Source organism: Ranitomeya variabilis, chromosome 5, assembly GCF_051348905.1.
Source record: "Ranitomeya variabilis isolate aRanVar5 chromosome 5, aRanVar5.hap1, whole genome shotgun sequence".
Classification (NCBI taxonomy): domain Eukaryota; kingdom Metazoa; phylum Chordata; class Amphibia; order Anura; family Dendrobatidae; genus Ranitomeya; species Ranitomeya variabilis.
The window spans coordinates 273,924,071-273,950,166 of NC_135236.1; the positions used below are offsets into that span (position 1 = coordinate 273,924,071).

General features: G+C 43.5%; 1 protein-coding gene across 3 annotated transcripts in view; it reads right to left on the bottom strand.

Moving 5' to 3' along the window:
• The window catches only part of PPP6R2 (protein phosphatase 6 regulatory subunit 2), a 204,396-nt gene that overhangs the window by 68,812 nt on the left and 109,488 nt on the right, over positions 1 to 26,096 (bottom strand). For all 3 annotated transcript variants that reach the window (XM_077264346.1, XM_077264348.1, XM_077264347.1), the window contains exons 7-10: positions 23,602 to 23,714; positions 22,410 to 22,523; positions 21,590 to 21,719; positions 4,994 to 5,146 (exon numbers count right to left, since the gene is read on the bottom strand). In XM_077264346.1, the coding sequence (XP_077120461.1) occupies positions 4,994 to 5,146; positions 21,590 to 21,719; positions 22,410 to 22,523; positions 23,602 to 23,714 (510 nt within the window). The remainder of the gene's footprint in view (positions 1 to 4,993; positions 5,147 to 21,589; positions 21,720 to 22,409; positions 22,524 to 23,601; positions 23,715 to 26,096) is intronic.

Genomic DNA, 26,096 nt, shown 5'->3' on the forward strand with positions numbered 1-26,096 from the left:
GTTAAAAGTTGACCAGCAATTTCTCATTTTTACAACATTTTTTTTTTTTTTTTAGGGACCACATCACATTTCAAGTCACTTTGAGGGGTCTATATGATAGAAAATACCCAAGTGTGACACCATACTGAAAACTGCACCCATCAAGGTGCTCAAAACCACATTCAAGAAGTTTATTAACCCTTCAGGTATTTCAAAGGAATTTTTGGAATGTTTAAAAAAAAAATGAACATTTAACTTTTTTTCACAAAAAATTTACTTCAGCTCCAATTTGTTTTATTTTACCAAGGGTAACAGGAGAAATTGGACCCCAAACGTTGTTGTACAATTTGTCCTGAGTACGCTGATACCCCATATGTAGGGATAAACCATTTGACTTTTCAATGCAAAATTGACTGGAATTGAGATAGGACACCATGTCGCGTTTGGAGAGCCCCTGATGGGCCTAAACATTGAAACCCCCCACAAGTGACACCATTTTGGAAAGTAGACCCCCTAAGGAACTTATCTAGATGTGTGGTGAGCACTTTGACCCACCAAGTGGTTCACAGAAGTTTATAATGTAGAGCTGTAAAAATAAAAATCATATTTTTCCACAAAAATTATCTTTTCGCCAACAGTTTTGTATTTTCCCAAGGGTAACAGGAGAAATTGGACCCGAAAGGTTGTTGTCCAATTTGTCCTGAGTACGCTGATACCCCATATGTGGAGGGGGAACCACCGTTTGGGCACATGGCAGAGCTCGGAAGGGAAGGAGCACCGTTTGGAATGCAGACTTAGATGGATTGGTCTGCAGGCGTCACATTGCATTTGCAGAGCCCCTGATGTACCTAAACAGTAGAAACCCCCCACAAGTGACCCCATATTGGAAACTAGACCCCCCAAGGAACTTACCTAGATGTGTTGTGAGAACTTTGAACCCCCAAGTGTTTCACTACAGTTTATAAACCAGAGCCGTGAAAATAAAAAAATCATTTTTTTCCCACAAAAATGATTTTTCAGCCCCTCAAATTTTTATTTTACCAAGGGTAATTAGAGAAATTGGACCCCAAAAGTTGTTGTCCAATTTGTCCTGAGTACGCTGATACCCCATATGTTGGGGTAAACCCCTGTTTTGGCGCACGGGAGAGCTCGGAAGGGAAGGAACACTGCTTTACTTTCGCAATGCAGAAATGGCTGGAATTGAGATCGGACGCCATGCCGCGTTTGGAGAGCCCCTGATGTTCCTAAACAGTGGAAAACCCCCAATTCTAACTGAAACCCTAACCCAAACACACCTCTAACCCTAATCCCAACTCTAACCATAACCCTAACCACACCCCTAACCCGAACATGCCCCTTACCCTAACCACACCCCTAACCCCAACACACCCCTAACCCTAATCCTAACCCTAACCACACCCCTAACTCCAACACACCCCTAACCCTAATCCCAACCATAACCCTAACCACACCCCTAACCCTAATCCCAACCCTAATCCCAACCGTAAATGTAATCCAAACCCTAACCCTAACTTTAGCCCCAACCCTAACTTTAGCCCTAACCCTAATTGGAAAATGAAAATAAATTCATTTTGTAAATTTTATTATTTTTCCCTAACTAAGGGGGTGATGAAGGGGGGTTTGATTTACTTTTATAGCGGGTTTTTTAGCGGATTTTTATTATTGGCAGCCGTCACACACTAAAAGACGCTTATTATTGCAAAAAAATAGTTTTTGCGTCTCCACATTTTGAGAGCTATAATTTTTCCATATTTTGGTGCACAGTCATGTGAGGTCTTATTTTTTCCGGGACGAGTTGACGTTTTTATTGGTACCATTTTCGGACACGTGACATTTTTTGATCGCTTTTTATTCCGATTTTTGTGAGGCAGAATGACCAAAAACCAGCTATTCATCAATTTCTTTTTTTTTTGGGGGGGGGGGGGTTTATACCGTTCCACGTTTGATAAAATTGATAAAGCAGTTTTATTTTTCGGGTCAGTACGATTACAGCGATACCTCATTTACATCACTTTTTTATGTTTTGGCGCTTTTATACGATAAAAACAATTTTATATAAAAAATAATTAAATTTGCATCGCTTTATTCTGAGGACTATAACTTTTTTATTTTTTCGCTGATGATTCTGTATCACGGCTCGTTTTTTGCAGGACAAGATGACGTTTTCAGCGGTACCATGGTTATTTATATCCGTCTTTTTGATCGTGTGTTATTCCACTTTTTGTTTGGCGGTAGGTTAATTAAGCGTTGTTTTTGCCTCAGGGATTTTTTTTTTACGGTGTTCACTGAAGGGGTTAACTAGTGGGACAGTGTTATAGTTTGGGTCGTTACGGATGCGGTGATACTAAATATGTGTACTTTTATTGTTTTTTTTTTATTTAGATAAAGAAATTTATTTATTGGAACAATTTTTTTTCCATTATTTAGGAATTTATTTATTTATTTTTTTACACATGTGAAAATTTTTTTTTTACTTTGTCCCAGTGTGTGACATCACAGTATAGTGTCAGATCGCTGATCTGACACTTTGCGAAGCACTGTGTCAGATCAGCGATCTGACAGGCAGTGCTCCAGGCGTGACGGCGCCTGCTCTAAGCAGGCTCTTCCGAGCAACCTCCCTGCAGGACCCGGAAGAAGCCCATTTTGGATCCAGGGCCTGCATGGAGGAGGACATAGGAGACCCTGAGGGTCTCAGGGAAGCACGCAGGGAGCCCTCTCCCTGTGCGATGCTTCCTTATGCCGCCGGAACGCTGCAATCATGTTTGATCGCAGTGTTTCGGGGGTTAATGTGCCGGGAGCGGTCTGTGACGGCTCCTGGCGCATAGTGCCGGATGTCAGCTGTAATAATCAGCTGACACTCGGTGTCACTTATAACCTTCTATCCCGTGCCTGGGAATTATGTCCCAGGTCACCTCGACGGGATAGTACGTCATATGGGATTAAGGGGTTAATGCACTCTACTAAAGAAAAGACTTAAAAACTTTTTTTAAAAAACATTTCACAAAAAAGCTTTTTCCCAACATATTCCATTGTAAAACGTATCTTTTAACCCCTTAGTGCGGTCTTGAGAAAGAGGTGAAACGCGCGTCGGTGGCGGCGAGACACGTTTCCTGACTTGGTAACAGGGTAAGCATGTATAAGAGCATGGGGTCCCGGGTTTTAAATGGCATAGCGCGCATACTACTATTGCCATTGGGATACAATGATCCTTACTATTGGTTGACCTGGGTGTTTTTCCCTGCGGCACTTGAGCACTTTATCCATTGGCAATGATTTTGTTTTAAGTCTGGACACTATTGTTTCTGTTTTTATTACCTGATCCTAGTCTTTTATTAAGTGTTGTTTGTTACTTTAATAAATTTATATTTTGGTTATATATTTTTTGGACTGTGCTCCAATTTTTTCATATGTTGGATTTTCTCCTTTATAGTTGCCTGCTCCGGCAGCACCACACACTCCTCTTCCATATACAATTGGAAATACTTGATCCCGAGAGAAATTGCACTAATTGCAATAAAGCATATTGTATACACAGCCTACTTCTTGTGCACCACACTTTTCTCCTTTAGACCTCGTTCACACGTTATTTGGTCAGTATTTTTACCTCAGTATTTGTAAGCTAAAACCTGGAGTAAAACAATCAGAGGAAAAGTATATTAGAAACACGTCACCGCTTCTGTATTTTTCTCCCACTCTTGGTTTTGGCTTATAAATACTGAGGTAAAATACTGACCAAATACTGAACGTGTGAATGTGGCCTCCACCTGCAGCGCCTCACTCTTCTCTATACACAGCAGCACCTCACTTCTCTCATTTTCCCATCACGCCTCTCCTTTTACCCCTCACACCTATCATTTTCCGATCACTTCTCTCATTTTCCCCCTCACTCCTCTCATTTTCTCATCACGCCTCTCATTTTCCCCTCACTCCTCTTTTTCCCTCACTCATTTTCCCCCTCACTCCTCTCATTTTCACCTCATGCCTCTCATTTCGACCTCACGCCTCTCATTTTCACCTCACGCCTCTCATTTTCACACTTCTCTCTTCGCCTCACATGTGCACAGCAACTGCCTGTTATGAGTACAGCGGTGTATTCCATGAGGCTCCTCCCTTTCCCTTGACATCATGCCTCACAGGAGCAACTCCATTCTAGACACGACGGAGCTAGATGTGGCCTGTGCCTGCTGTGCATTGATACTCTGAAGGCAGTGGCCCTGATTGTAGCTCGCAGCGACTGGGACGACACAGTCAGCGAGTTTTGCATGGTGGCTTTCGAGGTGAATGTGTCTCCGCCCGTGTGCGCTAACAAAGTGGCACAGGAACAATTTTTTTTTATATTTTTTTTTAACACATCCATTTGTGGAATTTATTTTTACTAATATTTTTTATTACTAAAGTGTATTTTGTTCATGGGACAACCCTTTTAAATCCTCAAACGATAGCCCCCCCACCCCCCAATGCACATTAGAGGACAGTTGTCCAAACCTGCTGATTTTACCAGAACTGGTTGACCATCTGATGCATATCGGGGCCTCCGGACACAATCAAGTGATGAAGTCAGGGAGGGCGATGATTGGGTAATTGAATTTCAACAAAGGCTACTTTTGTTATCAGCATAAATGGCTGCAGTTTTCTCCACTCTTCCCATTGTAAACATATCAACACTAGGACAAAATGAGTTGGGAAGGATAGCGGTCTCATGAATGAACACTCTTTTCTCATATCAAATCTTCCTTTACATTTATGAGCAAACACATTGGCCCTGGGCAAGTTATTTTATTATTTTTCCAAAACCTGATATAAACAAAGACATGTACAAGAACAGCAAAAGCATGATCCTTACTGGAGGGACGTCACATGCATTGTTGTCAGTATAAAAAATAAAATAAAAGATGCAAGCATAACAAAAACATTTACCTCTATTCATAACAAATATATTATTCTCTTGACAGCATAACATAAAAATAATAATGAATAATTCTCAGAAACTTACAAGTAATAGATCCATGGTCCGGAGTCTGCAGAGCTCCTGGTTAATACTGGACGTATTGGCTTGAAGCAAGGCAGCAATGAGGCGAGTAGTGTGAAGACGGGCATTTCCCAAAGGTTCTTCCAAAATACCAATGGTGGTCAAGATAGATTCTTTCTGCATTAACAAAAAAAATGTTTGATCTTTTTGTAAACTACATTTTGTAGATCATAAGAATTTGAGGTTTCAAAAATGTATTTTTCTTCTTTAGAAATCAGTGAACAATTCTTCCAAAATTTGCGTAAAAAACACTGGCGAACATGCCTTGCATTACATTTTTGGTGCTTTTTTTACGTGTTTGACAAGGGGGGCCTGGTCTAAATGGAAAAATGCTGTGGTGTATACAGAAGGGGACATAGATTGGAATGTGCCCGTGTGCAAAAATTCTGTCGCAAATTATTGGTGCAAAATAAGACAACCAAGAGATGGTGTAAACGTAGACTAGACAGCCAAAAGATGAGCCAAATTTATAAACATTTGGACTGATTTACAAAAGCAGTTTAGCTTTCAGACAGTTTACACATGGACTGCACTGTTTTTTAATGAGGTAGATTCCTGAAAATGATTTTAGACTGTTAGAGAAAACTCCTGGTTTAATTAGTTTGTGAAACAACCAATCCCATACCAAATGATGTATAGGACAAAGAAGAGATCCCAACAAGAAGAAGCTGGCGGCGAAACGCGTGTCGGGGTGAGGGGACGCCACGAGCACCATCACGATCTACTTGGTAACTATCTTTCTTACACTATTATCGTCTGGAACATCTAGATGGGTTGTTATGGAGACAATGTGATTATTTATTGTGACATGTCTCCTGTGTATCTTTGTGTTACGATACACAAGGCTATTTCCTTCTTTTAATTTCTCCTGGCCACATCCTAACGGTGTACAGAATAGGTGATACTATTTCATGGATTTCTTGTCTCTCAAAGGGGTCCCAACATATAATTATGGACATTATATAGTCTAGCATGTATTGATATTATGACTGCACATAATATGCGCACATTACGGCACAATACTATTACTTTATACCATCAATTCAGTTGTGGTTATGTATAGCAATTTGTTGCATCCTGCATGACCCTCTTTATTGGGAATTTGATAATTTTATTGTGATGTGCTCTAGCGTCCTCTAGCATTTTGCTTTTTTATTACATTGCTTTTACGGCGTAATTAATAAAATTTGACTTTTTTATTATAATGGCTGGGATCTCTTCTTTGTCCTATACATCATTTGGTATGGGATTGGTTGTTTCATTATGATGAAGTGCCCGTAGCACAATTGGACATATGTTGATCCACTTAATTAGTTTGTGCCAGAATTCTTTTTTAAATCAAATATTTTTTCTTGAAAAAAATCCAGATACCAATTTTCCATCTTTCAAATAACATAAATGACACAATAATTCCATAGTATAAAATGTAGACAAAGCAACAACTTCAATTTCCTAACCCACCCTAAACCCAGATCCCAACATTCCAGAGAGCACCATTTTCATTTTTAGATCAGTTCTAGAATAGCGGAGTATAAAATCAGTAGAAGGGGGAGAAGAAGGAAAACAGATAACTAACAATTAAGGGATAGAATATACATACTACATACATACATACAACGTACCACATACATACAACATACATACATACTACATACATACATCCATACAACATACATACGACATACATACAACATACTACATCCATACTACATACATACTACATACATACATACTACATACATACTACATACACACATACTACATACATACAACATAATACATACATACAACATACATACTACATAGATACTACATACATACTACATACAGTACATTCATACATTACATACAATACATACATACAGTAAATATAACAGAGTACATACTCACCATCACTTGTCACTTTGTTTCCCAAAGCCAGTGTCATCTGTAAAAAATATAAAAATAACAAACAAACAATATACTCCCTGATCCGCAGAAATCCACGAGTGTCCCATGGAGAACGGCAGCACCAGCTGCTCTCTAGGGGCTCCAGGAATACAATGACGGGAGGAAGGTATCCTTCCGCACTGTATTCCTCCGCCACTGTAAAAAATTAGTCCCTAGTCTCACTTTTGGCATTGCTGTGTGAGAAATTTTCCCACGCAGCAATTGCCATAAAGTGAGACTCTGAACTCTAGTAACTTCTCAGTGATGCACTGCAGGAGCCATTGTCTCCTGTCAGTGCGTCACTGAAGGTCCTATAGAGCAGTGACATCACCCGATGTCACTGTTCTATAGGGGAGATCGTCGTGGGACACTCGTTATTAATTGGACTACGGTGGAAAGGGAGTATACGATTTATTATTTTACGTTTTTTGCAGGCGCTGAAGTATGGTAAGTGTGGTTAAATGAAGAATATTAAAATACTTTTTTCCTAATGTGTGTACGTTTTATTATTGGATTAATAATGGATAGTCGTCAAATTGACGCTTCATTATTAACCCGGCTTAATGTCACCTTACAATAGCAAGGTGGCAAAAAACCCTTATTACCCCATATCCCACCGCTACACGGGAGTGGGAAGAGAGGGGCTAAGTGCCAGAATTAGCACATCTTACAGATGTGCCATTTCTGGGGCGGCTGAAAACTGGTATTTGTAGCCGGGGGGGGCAATATTCATGGCCCCTCTCTAGGCTATGAAAATCAGCCCACAGCTGTCTGCGTAGCCTTTCTGGCTATAAAATATAGGGGGACCCCACGTCATTTTTTTGGGGTCCCCCTATTTTAATAGCCAGTAAAGGCTACGCAGACAGCGGCGGGCTGATATTCATAGCCCGGGAGGGACCATGGGTATTAACCCCTTCCCAGGCTACAAATATTGGCCCCTGGCCATCGGCTTTCCCCCACTGGCGCAGAAAATTGCGCGGGAGCCCACGGCTTTTTTTTCCATTTTTTTTATTTTAATTAAACGCTCATTCAGGCCTCTTTCATACTTGGTCGGTACAGGTCCGCCGCTATACTTATCTCTAAACTATACGCCAACCTTATTTCTCCCTCCACTCATTTCAAACCGTTATATCTATCCTCATGGGAAGCAGAACTTAACTTGTCTTTGTCTCCTCGAGAGACAAGACAGGTTCTGGGTAATTCACATGGTTTTTCAAGATGTGTTTTGTTACAGGAAAACGCCTTTAAAATCCTTTCACGCTGGTGTAGAACCCCTGAAAGACTCCACCACCTAGGCCTGTCTGATTCCCCACTCTGTTGGAGATGTTTGAAGTCGGTGGGCTCCTTTTTCCAAATCTTTTGGCAGTGTCCAATAATCTCTAAATACTGGGATGAGATATTTAAGTTCCTCCGCTGGATGGGTATAATTAAAAATTTTTTAACTCCCCAAGAAGTCCTGCCGTCGCTCCCCACAAACTCTTATAACCCTAAGGCCGGGTTCACTTTGCGTTAAATCCGTCCTTTAGACGGACTACGTTATACCGCGGCATAACACAGTCCGTTAACGCCGCCATTGAATCCAATGTCAGACGCATCGCTAGCGCACGCCCACAATGGGCGAGCGCTAGCGATGTGCCGTTATTGAGTGACGGACCCCGAGACGCGGGCTGCAGCGTTTCCGGGTCCGTCACCGCTAGCGCAGATAGAGCTAGCAGATGCCTTATCTGCGCTAGCACGCTGCCATACCGGCACTTGCGTTAACAGCACCGCCGTTAACGTATGTGTTGAACGGGCTGCTGTTAACGCAATGTGAACCCAGCCTTAGAAACATGACCTGCTTCCTCTGTTTGGTAGCCACAGCAAAACACCTGATTTCATTACATTGGAGACAAACGTCTCCCCCTACATTGAGTGAATGGGTAAACAAAGTCCATGATATAAGTAGGATGGAAGAATTGTCCAGTTGGGAATCACGTACACATGAAAAATTCCTTCCCTGGCAAAGCTTTTCATCTTCTCCCACATGACTCTACCATACGCACCTCTCCCTGTAATCCGACCTTTTGCGCTATTTTGTGTTGCCCTAGAGCCGCGGTGATTGGACCCGAGCTCTAAGTTAGTTACTACATTTCAACTTAGTCTTCATTATACTCTCTACTACTCGCCATGGTTTTTGTCTCGATTATCATTGCCTCAAACGTTCTAATTTGTCTCAACTCTGTAAACGTTCCGGATTTCTTGTTCCTGATCTCTTGAGCTACACATATTAGTTTACTTGTGCCATATTTTATACCTGAAAGTTGTGTTTTTTAGTTAAACATATTTACGGACTTACATCTCTTGTTCTTTCCATTTATCGGCGGGTCTGCTCAATCTCGCTGTTCCATTATCGTGATTTTTTTTTGGAGATGTAAGTTCTTATATGCTATTCTCTTTATAATTTTGAAAATTCTAAATACAGAATTTAAAAAATAAATAAATTAAAAAAATTACCGTATTTTCTGGTGTATAAGACGACTGGGCGTATAAGACGACCCCCAACTTTTCCATATAAAATATGGAATTTGGGATATGCCCGCTGTATAAGACTGGGGTCATCTTATACGCCCAGTCATCTTATACAGCGTGTGGTTCCCAGGGTCTGAAGGAGAGGAGACTCTCCTTCAGGCCCTGGGATCCATATTCATGTTAAAAATAAAGAATAAAAATAAAAAATATGTATATACTCACCCTTCCGAGAAGCCTGGCTCTCACCGGTGTAAGCGTCTGCCTCCGTTCCTAAGAATTGCAGCATGAAGGACCCTCGATGATGTCACGGTCAGGTGACTGGCCTGTGATTGGTCCGTGACCGCTCATGTGACCAGTCACCTGACCGTGACGTCATCGAAGGTCCTTCACGCTGTGCAATTCTTAGGAACGGAGGCAGACGCTTACACCGGTGAGAGCCAGGCTTCTCGGAGGGGTGAGTATATACATATTTTTTATTTTTATTCTTTATTTTTAACATGAATATGGATCCCAGGGCCTGAAGGAGAGTCTCCTCTCCTTCAGACCCTGGGAACATCCAGGATCGCTGCCTGCACACGCCGTACCCGGCGTATAAGACGACCCCCGACTTTTGGGACAATTTTTAGGGGTTAAAAAGTCGTCTTATACGCCGGAAAATACGGTAGGTCACAATTGGCAACAATTGCAACATTACTGGACTACAATCCTTGACCGGAATACAATTCTTACACTGGCACATAACCGTTAAACAATGTGCCACATACATTAAGAATTACACAAATCTTAATGATTTTGGTGCATCTTACTGAAGTAACATCTTTATCAAGACTGGAGCCAAGGCTGAGGCCAAAGTTTCATCACCTATTAGTTGGCTTACTTGGACCAAGTACATTGTGCCAAATTGTGGTGCATAGGATTACAATTTAGGCCATGCCCCTTACTTCCAACGCTCTTCAATATGCTATGCCCCTTGTTTCTAAAACATACAATGGCTTGCAAAAGTAATCATCCCCTTATATTTTTACCTATTTTGCTACATTAAAACCTGTGTTTAACCCCCTTCTGACCTCGGACGGGATAGTACGTCCGAGGTCAAAAGCCCCGGTGAGCCCGCATCAAAGCCGGGACATGTCAGCTGTTTTGAACAGGTGACACTTGCCCGCAATAGCGGCGGGTGAAATCGTGATTCACCCGCCGCTATTAACTAGTTAAATGCCGCTGTCAAACGCAGAGAGCGGCATTTAACTACCGCTTCCGGCCGCGATGCGTCACATGATCGGGGGTCAACGATGCCTCTGCATTGTAACTGATCCCCGCTAGCTGTGAGCGCCACCCTGAGGTCGGCGCTCATAGCACACCTGCATTTCTGCTGCATCTGATGATCACTGCTATGTAGCAGAGCCGATCCAGTTGTGCCAGCTGCTAGCCTCCCATGGAGGCTATTGAAGCATGGCCAAAGTAAAAAAAAAAAAGTAAAAAAAAAATGTGAAAAAAATAAAAAAATGTAAAAGTTTAAATCAATAAAAAAAAATCAAACCTACACATATTTGGTATCGCCGCGTTCAGATTTGCCCGATCTATCAATAAAGAAAAGCATTAACATGATCGCTAAACGGCGTAGCGAGAAAAAAATAAAAAACGCCAGAATTACGTCTTTTTGGTCGCCGTGACATTGCATTAAAATGCAATAACGGGCGATCAAAAGAACGTATCTGTACAAAAGTGGTATAAATAAAAATGTCAGCTTGGAAGGCAAAAAATAAGCCCTCACCCGACCCCATATCACAAAAAATGGAGACGCTACGGGTATCGGAAAATGGCGCAATTTGTGGGGTTTTTTTAAGCAAAGTTTGGAATTTTTTTTCACCACTTAGATAAAATGTAACCTAGTCATATTTGGCGTCTACGAACTCGTAATGACCTGGAAAATCATAATATCAAGTCAGTTTTACAATTTAGTGAACCTAGCAAAAAAGCCAAACAAAAAACAAATGTGGGATTGCAAATTTTTTGTAATTTCACCGCAATTTTTTTCCAGTTTTCTAGTACACGACATGCTAAAACCAATGATGTCGTTCAAAAGTACAACTCGTCCTGCAAAAAATAAGCCCTCACATGGCCATATTGATGGAAAAAAATAAAAGTTATGGCTCTGGGAAGGAGGGGAGCGAAAAACGAACACAGAAAAATGGAAAATCCCAAGGTCATGAAGGGGTTAAATATTTTGTAATCGGATATGTGTAAGATACATCAGCATTAAATAGTCTAAGTTGGTGAAGTAAAGCGAGAAAAATATAGGCATAAATTACATTCATGGAATTAAATAACTAAAAATTGTAGTGAAAACTTTTGCAAGCCACTTTATAATAAATATAGTGATAGGTGAGAAGGACATTATTTTTTTTTTTTGCAAAAATTAAAGGGGTTGTTTGCTACTTGAACAACCACCTTCTTGAATACTATATTCACCCGTGTAACATAAAAACACCATATACAGATCTCCTGTTATGGAGCCATTCCAGCAATGTTGGTGCCAGGACTCATGTGACATTGTTATGACATATGAGACCCACAGCCAATCCGCTGCCTCTAAAGGAATGCAACGATCAAACCTTCCCAAGACATCCTATTTCAGAATGTGTTGTCTATTTTAGGACACATTTCTGGCATAGTAGCTTAGTGAATCAGCTCCAATGTTTTAAAGGTTTTCTAATTGTCACAAAGTTGCCCAGATATGTGCATTTTGTAGGGCACACGGGGCGGTGGAGTCAGTAAGCCAAACCTCCGACTCCTCAATTCCCATGACACAGACTCCAACTCCGACTCCCTCATACATGGCTCATGTTTAAGTGATAAATTTACTGTAGTAAAATGGTAACATCAGACTTTTAATCTTTATAATGATACAATAATCAAGCCATTTAGATAGAACATAAAATATATTTATTAGATTACAACTTTAGAACAAAAATTTGCATATTTACAATGTATTATACACTCTGCAGTAAGTAGAAAAAAACAGTTTTCAATAAAAACGTACTGAATAGCATTTGTGCAGTCTATGAATTTGTTCTGAGAAATAGTATCGCCTCCATCAGATCCTCCTTCATAGATGACCTCAAATCTGACCTAATTATTTTAAGGCTAGAGAACAACCTCTGTACACTAACTTGGGTTGGTGGCAAAGCAGTAACCACATGGGCAACGTCTCTAACAATTTCAGGGTATAAAGGAATTGCCTCGTGCACAGTCAGTTTTGATGAACGACTGAACTCTTCTACTTCTTTGAGAGAGAGTGAAAAATTTTGCTGAAATATGGTCAATCTGTTTTCTATGGGAGTGGAATCTTTTTTCCCTGCAGCAATGCTTTGCCTGCTCCATGTCGTCCAAAAACGGCAGCAGCAGCACTGGCAGGACCCGAGTCCTCTTGCTCTTGGCCGTCCTGTAGCCCACTCATCCTAACTGCTATCAGAGCTTCTTTTCCTTTAGTAAGCTGTTGATCATCCAGCATTATACGATGACTCGTATCCACATAAACAGCTGCCAGAAGAATTTTATTTTCTAATAGCAGTGTCTCTCTCGATTTCATTGAAGCAGCAATGCCATCTGCGATTAAACCTCCTCTTTGGGACAGGCAAAACAACAAGTTCTTTCACTCCTTTATAAAAATGCCATGAGTTAAATCCTCAGCTTGTAACTTTTTAGTCACTGTAAATGGGTGAAGCAATTCCTTCAATTCAGCCACCTGTGTCCATTGACCTTCATGTAGTGTTACCTGAGGGTTGGCCATATCTACAAGGAAGGGTTTCAGCTCAAGCAATCGCTCATTCATTAAATAGGTGTGGCCCCACCGAGGGGCTTGATCCACAATTGCCCCTTTTCCAGCACGTTTCTTCAAGATGGAATCAATTTTAGGGGTTCTGGCAGCAATAGCCAATTTCCTCACTTTGCTAATCAGAGTCCCAGCATGTCCCTCTTGCAGAGTATCCCTTATTGCCAACTGCAGCGTGTGCACAATACTGCGCTTGTGAGGAATAGGAAAGAGGTGTGAAGGAGCTTCAACAAGATCAACTAATTGTAAACAATCATTTTGCTGTTCTTCTGTAATAATATGTTTGTTCCTCCGTTATGGGAACAGGACTGTGGCCTTCCATCTCCAACATACTGAAGGTGAAATGTTCTTCTAGCTGCTGTTCACCTTCATTATTCTCATTCATCAGTGTAACTGTACTTATCATGTTTGAAGCATTATCAGTTACAATAGCAAGAACCTGTTCTTTTTTGAGTTCATAATCTTGCAAAACTTTTTCCACTAAGGTCTGGAGAAACAGGCTGCTGTGATGAGCTTTAGTATCTTTTACTGCCAGTGTCTTAGTAACAATTTTTTTGTTGTCACAAACATATCGAACGTTGATAGCAAAATAGTTCACTCTGTGACGTGTGCAGGCATCCATTTTAAGAAATACAAAGCGTCTCTTGAGAGTCTTTTTAAGATCTTCCTTTTGGTTAAGGGCTTCTTCAATCACTAATTTTCTAAAACTTTCTCTTTCCAGAAAAACACCAAGTTTGAGAGCCATTTCTCCACTAAGAGCTGTAAAAGCTGGTTGTGCAAATAATGATAATGCTAGACTGTCCTTCACAACAAGCTCGATGAGCTGTCTTTTAAACACATCTGCTGTTATTGTTACAGTAACTCTGTCACTTACAAAATATCTTGTAACTGACGTTTGAGACACTCTTTCCTCCTCCTTTGCCTGATGGGAAGTGCTGGTCTCTGGTTTCTTGGTGCTGCTGTGATCTTTTTCAATCACAGCTTTGTAAACTTCTGGGTGGCAGTGTTTTAAATGTCTTTTTAGATTGGAAGTTCTTGAAGGAGCATTTTTACCACTGCCTGAGTATGCAATGATTTTGTCATTACAGCATTTGTTTTCATCTGGGTCACTTATACACTGACACACAAAATGTTTATTATCTTGAGTCACTGTGAAATGCTCAAATACAGCTGACTTCATAAGATGCTTCTTAGACATTTTGTAATTATGTAAATTCGCTCTCAAAATAATTTTGTCCTGTAAAAAAATAAGTATATTGTAATTCTTGCAAGAATAGAGAATCATGCACTGTATAATTTGGGATAGAAATAAAACAATCTGCATAAATCAATAGGACAGATGATATGTATAAAGTTTTTGGGATAGAAATAAAACAATCTGCATAAATCAATAGGACAGATGATATGTATAAAGTTTGAAAAATGTGTTTTTAAATAGCTAAACAGCTCACTAAATGCTTCACATCATATTTCTTCACAGTCTACGAAGAGGGGAGAAGGGAGGGAACATGTTTGTGCTGAATCACATTCCAGAACACACACACACACACACACACACACACAAATATATAGGTCTTCACTGATCCTGTTACTGTATTTCTGAATTTGAGATGTTAGGAAAACGAGATTTTTGTGTACTCACCGTAAAATCTCTTTCTCTTAGCCTCTAATTGGGGGACACAGGACCATGGATGTTATGCTGCTGTCCACTAGGAGGCGACACTATGCATAATCTGAAAAAGATTAACCGTGGCTCCTCCTCTGCAGTATACACCCCTGGACGGCGTCAGCCTTCTCCAGTTTTGTGCAAAAGCAGTAGGAGGAACGTAACATGAATAACATAGACCTGTCTATAAGAAGGCCACTATGTACGAGCTCAAAGAACAATATGAGAACTCAACAGTAACAACGGCCCGTAAAGGGCAACAGGGTGGGAGCTGTGTCCCCCAATTAGAGGCTAAGAGAAAGAGATTTTACGGTGAGTACACAAAAATCTCCTTTACTCTGTCGCCTCATTGGGGGACACAGGACCATGGGACGTCCCAAAGCAGTCCCTGGGTGGGAAGCAATGGACGAATATTGTGCAGACAGGCCCCTATACTTGGGGCACTGCCGCCTGCAGAACACATCTACCCAGGCTCGCGTCCGCTGAGGACTGGGTATGAACCCTGTAGTGTTTCGTAAACGAGTGTGGGCTAGTCCAAGTGGCCGCCTTACACACTTGGTGTGCCGAAGCCTGGTGCCGAATGGCCCAGGAGGCCCCTACCGCCCGTGTAGAGTGTGCCGTAATACCGGCTGGAAGAGGAGAATTCTTAAGGCGGTAGGCCTCTTGTATGGTGGATGTGATCTACCTGGAAAGGGTAGCTTTGGAAGCTGGCAGACCCTTGTGGGCACCTTCCGGAAGAAGGAAAAGAGAATCAGACCTCCGGAAGGACGCAGTCCTAGACACATATATACACAATGCCCTGACAAGGTCAAGCGCATGCAGAGCCTTCTCCACTCTATGAACCGGGACCGGACAAAGGGAAGGCAGAGACATTTCCTCATTGAGGTGGAAGTTGGACACAACCTTCGGAAGGAAGGATGGGACCGTACGGAGAAATACCTTGTCCTGGTGAAAAACCAGGAAGGGCAGTCTGCAGGAGAGTGATGTCAGTTCAGACACCCTGCGTAGCGAGGAGATTGCCACCAGGAAAAAACCCTTCTGGGAGAGAAGGCGGAGCGGGACCTCCTTAAGGGGTTCGAAGTGTGGTTCCTGCAATGCTGTCAGGACCAGGTTGAGGTCCCACGTTTCTAGTGGTCGTCTGTAGGGGGAACCAATCGGGGAAAAAAAAACCTGAAGAAAAGTCCTTACTTGCGGCTTGGTAGCAATGCGCCTTTGAAAAAGCACTGAGAGGGCTGACACCTGGCTCTTAGGCGAGCCCAGGGACAGCCTGGCCTCCAGATACGATTGGAGAAAAAAACAGGTAGTTTGGGGAGGGAAGAAGGGAATGGGGTCTGGCTGCGAGATTCGCACCAGGTAAAGAGAACCTTCCAGGTACGGCCATAGATCTTGGCAGAGGCTGGCTTCCGTGCCCTGATCATGGTCCTAATGACGTCCGTTGAGAGCCCTGCCTGGGTTAGAACCCAGGTTTCAAGGACCACGCCGTCAAATTGAGAGCCTCTGAGTTCTGGTGGTAGAAAGGGCCTTGTGATAGAAGATCCGGGCGGTCAGGGAGGCGCCAGGGGGAGTCTGCTGAAAGTTGTACGACGTCGGCGTACCATGTACGTCTGGGCCAGACCGGTGCAATTAAGATGGTTGGAACTCCCTTCCAACTTGATCTTCCTCACCACTCTGGATAACAGGGGGAGAGGTGGAAAAAATGTACAGAAGCTGGAACTGGGTCCAGTCCTGATCCAGAGAGTCTGCTCCGAGCGACCGCAGATCGTGTGTTCTGGCCATGAAGTTGGAGACCTTGGCATTGAAGTGGGATGCCATTAGGTCCACATCCGGGGTCCCCCAGCTATGGCAGATCTGGCGAAACATTTCGGGATGGAGAGACCACTCCCTCGAATCTATTCCTTGTCGTCTGAGGAAGTCTGCTTCCCAGTTGTCCACACCCGGAATGTGGACCGCCGAGAGAACCGAGCCTGTGTCCTCCACCCAGTGGGGGATATGACACTTATCGCATCGCCTGGGTACTGCGTGTCCCCCCTTGGTGATTCAAATATGCTACAGTTGTGGCATTGTCCGATTGTATTCTGATGTGAGAGGCTGCCAGTAAGTGAATGAAGGCCCTCAATGCCAGGAGGATGGCACGAATTTCCAAGATGTTGATGGGCATGGTCGCTTCCACTGGGGACCACTTGCCCTGTGCCCTGTGGTGTAGGTGCACTGCACCCCAACCCGTCAGGCTCGCATCGGTGGTCAGAACCTTCCGTTGACCTGTGAGAAAGGATTTCCCCTTTGCTAGCAAGGTTGGCTCGAGCAACCAGTGCAGGGACCGACTGGTTGACTACATTAGCTGGGATTCGCTGTCGAGAGAAGGATTCCTGTCCCAGGACTTGAGAATGGCTAGTTGGATAGGCGTGAGGTAAAACTGGGCAAATGGGACCGCTTCTACTGCTGCCCCCATCCTGCCGAGGACTATCATGGCAAACCGGAGAGATCGAGGGGGTTTGCGAAGGAGGGTGCGAACTCCTAGGCGGAGAGCCAGTGCCTTGTCCCTGGGAAAGAGCACTAGACCCCTGGAGGTGTTGCATAGCATTCCCAGGAAGGTCAGAGGTCCAGGTATGGAACGACTACTATGCCTCTGGAGTGCAGGACGTCGTGGCTGCCATGACCTTGGTAAACACTCTGGGAGCTGTGGCGAGTCCGAACGGGAGAGCCACAAACTGGTAGTGGTCCTGGTCGATTGGGAACCTGAGAAAACTCTGATGAGCAGGTGCAATTGGTATATGCAGGTATGCGTCTTGTATATCTATGAAGGCGAGATATTCTCTCTTCTCCATGGACGCAATGATGGACCGAAGGGATTCCAGCGGAAGTGAAGAAACCGAACATATTGGTTGAATTGTTTTAGGTCCAGTATGGGCCGTACGCTGCCTCCTTTCTTGGGGACTACGAATAGATTGGAGTAGAACCCTCGGAAGCACACGGCCGCGGGAACCGGTACTATGATTCCTGCTTGAAGAAGCGAGGAAACCGCTTGCTGGAAGGCACGAGCCTTGGCTGGCGGTTTTGGGGGAACAGAGAGGAAGAATCGGTTCGGTGAGTTGGAAGTTGAACTCTTATCTTGTATCCGGAAGACACTAGTTCCCTGACCCACGTGTCTTCTGTAATAGGCAGCCAGACTTGATGAAAGAGCAAAAGTCGGCCGCCTACGGGCGTGGTGTCTTCCGGGGTCCGTGAGTCATGAGGAGGAAAAAGTCTGAGGTTTTCCTCCTTTGGGCTTTGACTGGCCTGCTTTTAACTGCCAGGTCTTGTCCGACCTTTGCGTCGACCGCGAGTTGTCCCTATGTGGGGAACGGTTACGATTTTGTGCTGGACGCGAGACGGACCAGCCTGAGGAATTCCGAAAGGATCGGAATCGGGTTTGTTACACTTCTTGTAAGTGCGTATAGGTTTCAGTTGAGGGAGAGCGGTACTCTTACCCCCGGTGGCGTTGGATATCATTGTGTCCAACTTTTCACCGAAAAGTCACCCACTGAGATACGGGAGGTGCGTGAGGGACTTCTTTGAGGCTGCGTCCACTTTCCATTCCGCAGCCAGAGGATACGCTGAATCGTGATGGCGTTTGATGCTATCCCCGCTGTGCCCCTTGCTGAATCCAGAGCAGCATGAAGCATGTAATCTGCTACAACTGCTATTTGAACCGCTTGGTCCGACAGCTCAGGAGCAGATGCTTGGAGACCAGCTTGTAAATTTTTGGCCCAAGCCAGGACAGCCTTGGCAGCACAAACTGAAACGAACGCGGGAGCCAGGGAGGCCCCTGCCGCCTCGAAAATTGAACGAGCCATGCGTTCTACCTGCCGGTCTGCTGCGTCCCTGAGGGTTGAGCTATCTGGCAGTGAAAAGAGGGTCTGTGCTGCTAGTCTAGAGACTGAGGGTCCACTTCGGGTGGATCTGTCCATTCCTTGGTGTCGTCCTGTGGGAAAAGGTACCTTGCCTCCAGATATTTGCGATTAGCGAATTTTTTCTCAGGCTGTGAGAGCTGCTTTTTAAGGATCGCTTTAAACTCTGGGTGGTTAGAGAAAACCTTATGCGGCTTCAGAGGTCCTTCAAAGGAAATCTTGTGTTCTGGGGCCTCTGGTGGTAGATTAGAAATGTCCAGCACCCGATGATGGAAAGATTATGTCCTCAACTAGCGCTCTATTGCTAGGGGGGATTGGGATCAGGGACCCCTCCTTTTCCCTGTCTGAGTCGGAGTCACAGATGCCTTCCGAATCCTGAGTATCACTGAGGCGTCCCCTGCTGGGTGAGCTGGGGAGGAGGCCTTCTCTGGTCGGGGATAGAGATCTGCATTGTCTGCCCCTGGAAGGGGACGGTCTAGATGACCTGGAACTATGGTGTCTCTCCCTAGAAGGGGATGACCGTGTACTATGGGATGACGCAGATGGACTTGACCTATGGGTCCGCTTGCGTCCTGACCTAGATGTGGATGTTCCAGGGTCGTTCTGTTCCTGAGTCAAGCTCTCCCTTTGCTGGGTAACAGTCATAGCCGAGGCATCACTCTGCAGAGCCTGAAGCAATGTGGAGGTTTGTTATCTATAGACTGCATCATAGATTGCGACCTCTGAGTGACCCATTCCGGCGTGGCATTAGACACCAAGGCATTGGCAGGTGCTTCTTGGGGCTCTGACGCAGTAGTCTGGATGCAGTCCTGGCAGTGCGTTACGTGCTGCCACTGGGGAGAGCGGTCCTGCAGGCTGTGCAGAATGCATAATAGCAGTCCTGCCTGGTTCTCTTGGACCTTGAGCCCGGCATAGTGCACAGAGTGCAGAAGGGCTGGCTATGCAGAGGACCTTACAGGGGTAGCTATGCAGAGGACCCTATAGGGGAGCCTTATAGGGAAAATGGATTCACAGCCGAGTAAAACAACCCAGCTGTGATCTTACCCCACCAGTTTGCCCCTAGGTCCAGCGCTGAAGATCCACAGTCCTGTGCCCTCGGAGACTGGCTGGCCTGGTCCTGCTAACCGGGAGATGCAGGGTTAATCCTTGCTGCAGTAGAAATGGGGCAGGGGGAGAAGGGGGCGGAGAGCTGAGAAAAAGGCAGCAAAGCTGTGTAAAAACGCGCCCTTTCTGTCTCGATCCACTCCCTCTATGACACTGTAGAGTGTCATATTTGTCATCCGGGGGGCGGGCCGGGGGGCGGAGAGGAGGCGGCGGCTTCAGTTAGGCCGAAGCCGGGGCCTAAATTAGATGCCTGATGCCCAGAAAGGCTCCAGGCCAGCGTGGCAGTCTGGGAGGGGATCAGATCTGAACCGGACCCTCCCGAATTTAAAAGCAATATAGCGGTGGGGCTATAAGCAGAAGGGGGGGCCCTGTGAGGGGTCCCCCTGATGCAGTATAGAGCTGGTGCTGCCACAGAGACAGGGGCACGGGGAGCCCTTGTCTCTATTGTGCCATGCCTGCCTGCACTCCCCCCGGCTCAGACAGGAGCCCGCAGCTGGGCTGGGGTTCCTGGATGCAGGCGCAGTGTGCTGGCCCATTGCCGGGAGCTGCAGAATGCTGCCTGTACAGGCCCTACCTGAGGCGTCTCAACCTAATGCCCCCAGAGGGGGATTAGGGAGGGTGCTGTTGTCACCTTCAGGGGCCTTAATCCTCGCCTCGTCCTCAACCCAGAAACCAAGAGGAATTGGGGAAGGAGGGGGGGGGGGTGTCTCGACTTCGAACCAGCACCCGAGGGACTGGGGAAGGGGCAACATGGGGAATAGCCATCTCTACTTCAACCTGGCACCCCGTAATAGGGGGCCGTGGAAGGAGCCATGCCGGGAGTCTCACAGGAGACCCACTTTTCTTCATCTATAATCCGTCGGAAAAAAACGGAGTAAAAAATCTTAGGTGTGCCTCCTATGCGACACTAAGCAAAAACTGGAGAAGGCTGACGCCGTCCAGGGGTGTATACTGCAGAGGAGGAGCCACGGTTAATCTTTTTCAGATTATGCATAGTGTCGCCTCCTAGTGGACAGCAGCATTCCTGTGTCCCCCAATGAGGCGACAGAGTAACATTTTTTCCCCTTATATTCTATGTATAGTGTATATAAGTCATCAGAGCAGCTAATTTCTCCAAACATAAGCTAAGAGGACAAACAAACTAAAACATCAAGCATACAGAGACAACATATACTGGACTATTGATTTATGCAGTTTATTGAAAGTTTAGATATGCCTTAGGAAGTACTTATCTTCTTTAATCCTGCTTTCCTGTTCACTCCAGAAATTCTGAGATGAATGTATGCTTTCCTTCCCTGTGTGTTTATTTTTTCCCCTTATCTGTAGAGGAGGAGCTTCACTACTTACCATGAACGTAAATTGCAGCACAAATTCATCTCAACTAAAAGTCTAGACCTTAGATCAGGAATAGGACAGACATTTATAGGACATTTCATAACGTTCATAAATTCTTATTAAAAAAATATTCCCCACAAACTGCATTGAACTACTGTACACAATTTATTATATATTTTAGGAGTCGGAGTCGGTCCATTTTATACTGACTCCAACTCCAACAAAATGGGCTCCGACTCCACGACTCTGACTACACAGTCCTGAGGGCAGATATTGACTACACACACAAAAACACTCACCTTAGGAGGGTGCTGCAACAAATGGTGAAAATCCTTCAGACGCGATTCTATGCCCTGAAGAACACTGCTACAGACCACTGCAGCCGGCCTCTCATATCCCTGAGGAAGAGAATCTAAAAGAGGATCCACACTACAGACAGAAAAACAAAAGTACTGAGATCCATTGCAGTAGCAGTAAATCAAGTGACCATCCTACAAATGTAACTGAAATGCATATTAGCTTCCACTCTGTAACAGATGGGTGTGCCTAGTTTGGCTGGTAACTCGGTGTAAAAGTCTTTAAAGCGTATCTGTCACCAGATTGAACAAGATTAACTGAATACATTTTTTAAACAGATCTCTTAGACCTGATGAGGTTGGTGTACTTATATTGAAAAGGTCAGAATGGCTGTATAATTTTTTTTTTAATGTTTTTTTTTAATGTTTATACTCAATTTCCACGCATCTGGTGTAAGAGATCTATTTCATAATAGTATGTAGCTTGTATTGTGAAATCTGGTGACACATCCAAATTAAAAGGATGGACATTGACCTAAAGCATAGCCACATTTAGATGGTGCTGGAGAAACAGTTAGTCTTTCTGGGGGAAGCTATATTGCCTATTTTTTCCCAAGACACATTTCCCTAGATCTCTGCCAGGAAAATCAGCACCGATATAGATGGGACTGGTGGACTTTTGTATAAACATATATGGAATACTAAGCATATAACTGAGAAATTAAAAACTGCACCATATTATATTTAGCTGGAGGAATCGGCTGACACACTATCAACTTGTTTATGACAGTACACACATTAAAAGATATCTAGAGTGGCAAACCTTGGTCTTCTGGTTTCCAGTAAGGTCAGTAAAATTTGGGTTCCACACACAACACAGCTCTCCGTTGGCTCTTCATTAAACATGTTGTGCAAAAGTTGCTCTACACACTGTTGTCTGTAGATACAAAAAGAACCCGCAGTGTTACATAAGAAAAACACTTAAAAAGGTCGGCAATGTATGGGGATTAATATTTATAACATATATATCCAAACAAAGCAAAAAGGAATAATGAAGGAACATTAAACCAAAAATAAAGGAATCATAAAATTAAACATGATATAAAGGTTACCCACACTGGTTGTCAATGTGAAGGATTTTCTGTATCAGACAAGTCTTGTAGAACAATGTGGCCAATCTGTAGTCAGATCTTTTGCACAATCAGGCTATTAACATGACAGACTTGGGCCTCTTTCACACTTCCTTTGTTTGGCATCCGTCGCAATCCTTCGTTGTGGGCAAAAAACGGATCCTGCAAATGTGCTCGCAGGATGCGTTTTTTGCCCATAGACTTGTATTAGCGACGGATCGCGACGGATGGCCACATGTCGCGTCCGTCGTGCGATGGATCCGTCGTGTTTTGGCGGACCGTCGTCACAAAAAAAAGTTCAAGGGAACTTTTTTTGTCAGTCGCGGCCGAAACTCCGCCCCCTCCTCCCCGGACTGCAGAATGGGCAGCGGATGCGTCGAAAAACTGCATCCGCTGCCCACGTCGTGCAAAACTGTCACAACGTCCGTCGGTACATCGGCCCGACGCATTGCGACGGACCCGTACTGACGGAAGTGTGAAAGAGGCCTAAGCTGGAAGATCAATGAGTTAAAAAAAAAAAGGATGAAACAACAAAACATGCTTGAAACACATGATCTGCCACAAATGTCCAATCATACCATATACATCTACTGTAGTTTCAGTTGGAAAATCCAACATCACACATCACATTGTCTTAAGGTGCTACAAAATCTCCAGAATATGGGTCCCCCCCATTCCATTCTAACCGATGTCCATCCTGCAGTGACAGGAGAGGTGGGGACACATACGCCAGCTGTATTTATTCACTGCTATGCTCCTTGTAGAAATGCCATAAATAAGTGTCTGAGAACCCCTTTAACAAAATCTATGTGGAGTTTACCTATTTGAAAGGGGTCAAACAAACGTAAATTCTGTTAAATTGGGCAACAGGTGCCTGGCACTCACGATTCAAGTGTTACCAGCAGAGGATCAGTCTCCAGTATCTCCTGCATCTGACTGCACTGATCTCTACTCAGGCGAATGAGATCACATAAGGTTTGGGATGCATTTGTCTGTCTCTGAAAAATGGAAGAAATGAAAGGAAGCACAATACAAATGCATGATCAATATCCAGAGTAATAAAGTGAATATCTTTACTGTAAAAAAAAAAAAAATTAAATCCACCTCATAACAGATTTTTTAGTTTAGAGTGTCAATATGGTCAATATCGAACTGGGCATGTCACCCCACCGCACACCCTCCACCTAAGACATGACCATCTGGTGCCCATTTGTTGTCACTGCAACCAACTGAAAGCCCCTGATTCTGCCATTTTTGTATCCTACATGGACAATACACTGATAATCGTGTTGTGTATTGTACCAACAATGTAACAAGTGACGGGAGGCTAAAAAAATAGTTTGAAATAGTTAATTTTAAAAAATCACTGGCCTTTTCCACACTGTAAACAAAAAAAATGAAAAATATAATGGCACTGGCGAGTTCCATTAACCCCTTCACATCGAAGCCTGTTTTCACCTAAGTGACAGGGCCAATTTTTACAATTCTGACCATTGTCACTTTATGAGGTAATAACTCTGAAACGCTTCAACAGATCCTGGTGATTCAGAGACTGTTTTCTCGTGACATATTGTATTTTATGATAGTGGCAAAATTTCTTTGATATTACTTGCGTTTATTTGTAACAAAAACGGAAATTTGGTGAAAATTTAGAAAATTTTGCAATTTTCAAACTCTGAATTTTTATACCCTTGCATTAGAGACTCATATCGCACAAATTAGTTAATAAATAACATTTCCCACATATAACCTAGAAAAGATTTCCGTGGCCAAAATTGAAGTTAACCCCTTAGGCCTATCATTTTAACCGACAATTGCTCAAAAGAACAGCAAATGGGTCCTTATGCTAATAATAATATATAGCAAAAAACGATAGCCCTATACCATAGAACATATATTTATTTTATAGGTCCCAAAATAATTATAAGGGGGTTTTTTGAATAGATAAATATATATTTTATTAAATATAAATCATACAAAATTAGGACAAAAACAAAAGATAATCGATGAGATACAGCTAAAAGATCGCCAATACCAACGCTGACTGGCCCCTACCTTTAGACACTCTGAAACTTCTTCTTAGCTGATCCAGGCGCAGACGCACTCTGAGCATGCACCGGCCGGGTGTTGGGGGAGGCTTGGGTGCATTGCCTCGGTGATGGGAGGTGATGACGTACGTCCTCCCTCCCATCGCTGGTGCCGCGCGCCGGGCCGCCCCCTCACGGGGCGAGGCATCATGTTCGACAGTGCGCCGATTCGCTGATTGGATCTCACGCTTCAGATACATATACCCATGACTCTTAGCTTTTAACCACGCCTCCTGACGAAGCCGTGGGCAGTGAAATGTGCGTCGAGGCATTGCGTGTCCTACGGACACAGCGGCACACAAGGAACACCATGTCCCAAAGTAAAATAATATGAACCGTTACCTTTACTATTAGACTTTGGACTTCACCAATTGCCAGTATGATGTTATCGCTACCGCTGGGCCACATTAGGTGATCATTTGAAATAGAGAGCACCAGTTATTAATAATCATAGTGGCTTACAGCTCCCTTAACCCAGCTAACTGCGAGGATTTTTTTACATCCTATTTAGACTATCCGACCCTGGGTTTAATTTATTGCCAGTAAGATGTTATCGCTATTGCTGGGCTATATTGGGTGATTGCTTGAAATAGAAAGCACCAGTCACTAATTATCATAATAGTATACAGCTCCCTTAACCCAGCTAGTGGCCAGGATCTTTTATACCCAGTTTAGTACATATGGCAAGCTTGTTATTGGTCCCTTCTGCCCATTGTCTTAAATATTATATGCCGCTGTGCCCAATGGGACAGGTTCATTTCTCTTATTGCTAGTACCTATATTGTCATCTTGTTGGTATTGGCGATCTTTTAGCTGTATCTCATCGATTATCTTTTGTTTTTGTCCTAATTTTGTATGATTTATATTTAATAAAATTTATGTTTATCTATTCAAAAAAAACCCTTCTAATTATTTTGTGACCTATAAAATAAAATAAAATATATATATGTTCTATGGTATAGGGCTAACGTTTTTTGCTATATATTATTATTAGCATAAGGACCCATTTGCTGCTCTTTTGCGCAATTGTCGGTTAAAACATTTCCCACATGTCTACTTTACATCAGCACAATTTTGGAACCCAATTTTTTTTTTTTTTTAGGCAGTTATAAGGGTTAAAAGTTAAACAGCGATTTCTCATTTTTTCAACAAACTTTACAAAACCATTTTTTTTAGGGACCACATCACATTTGAAGTCACTTTGAGGGGCTTATATGATTTAAAATACCCAAAAGTGACACCATTCTAAAAACTACACCCCTCAAGGTACTCAAAACCACATTCAAGAAGTTT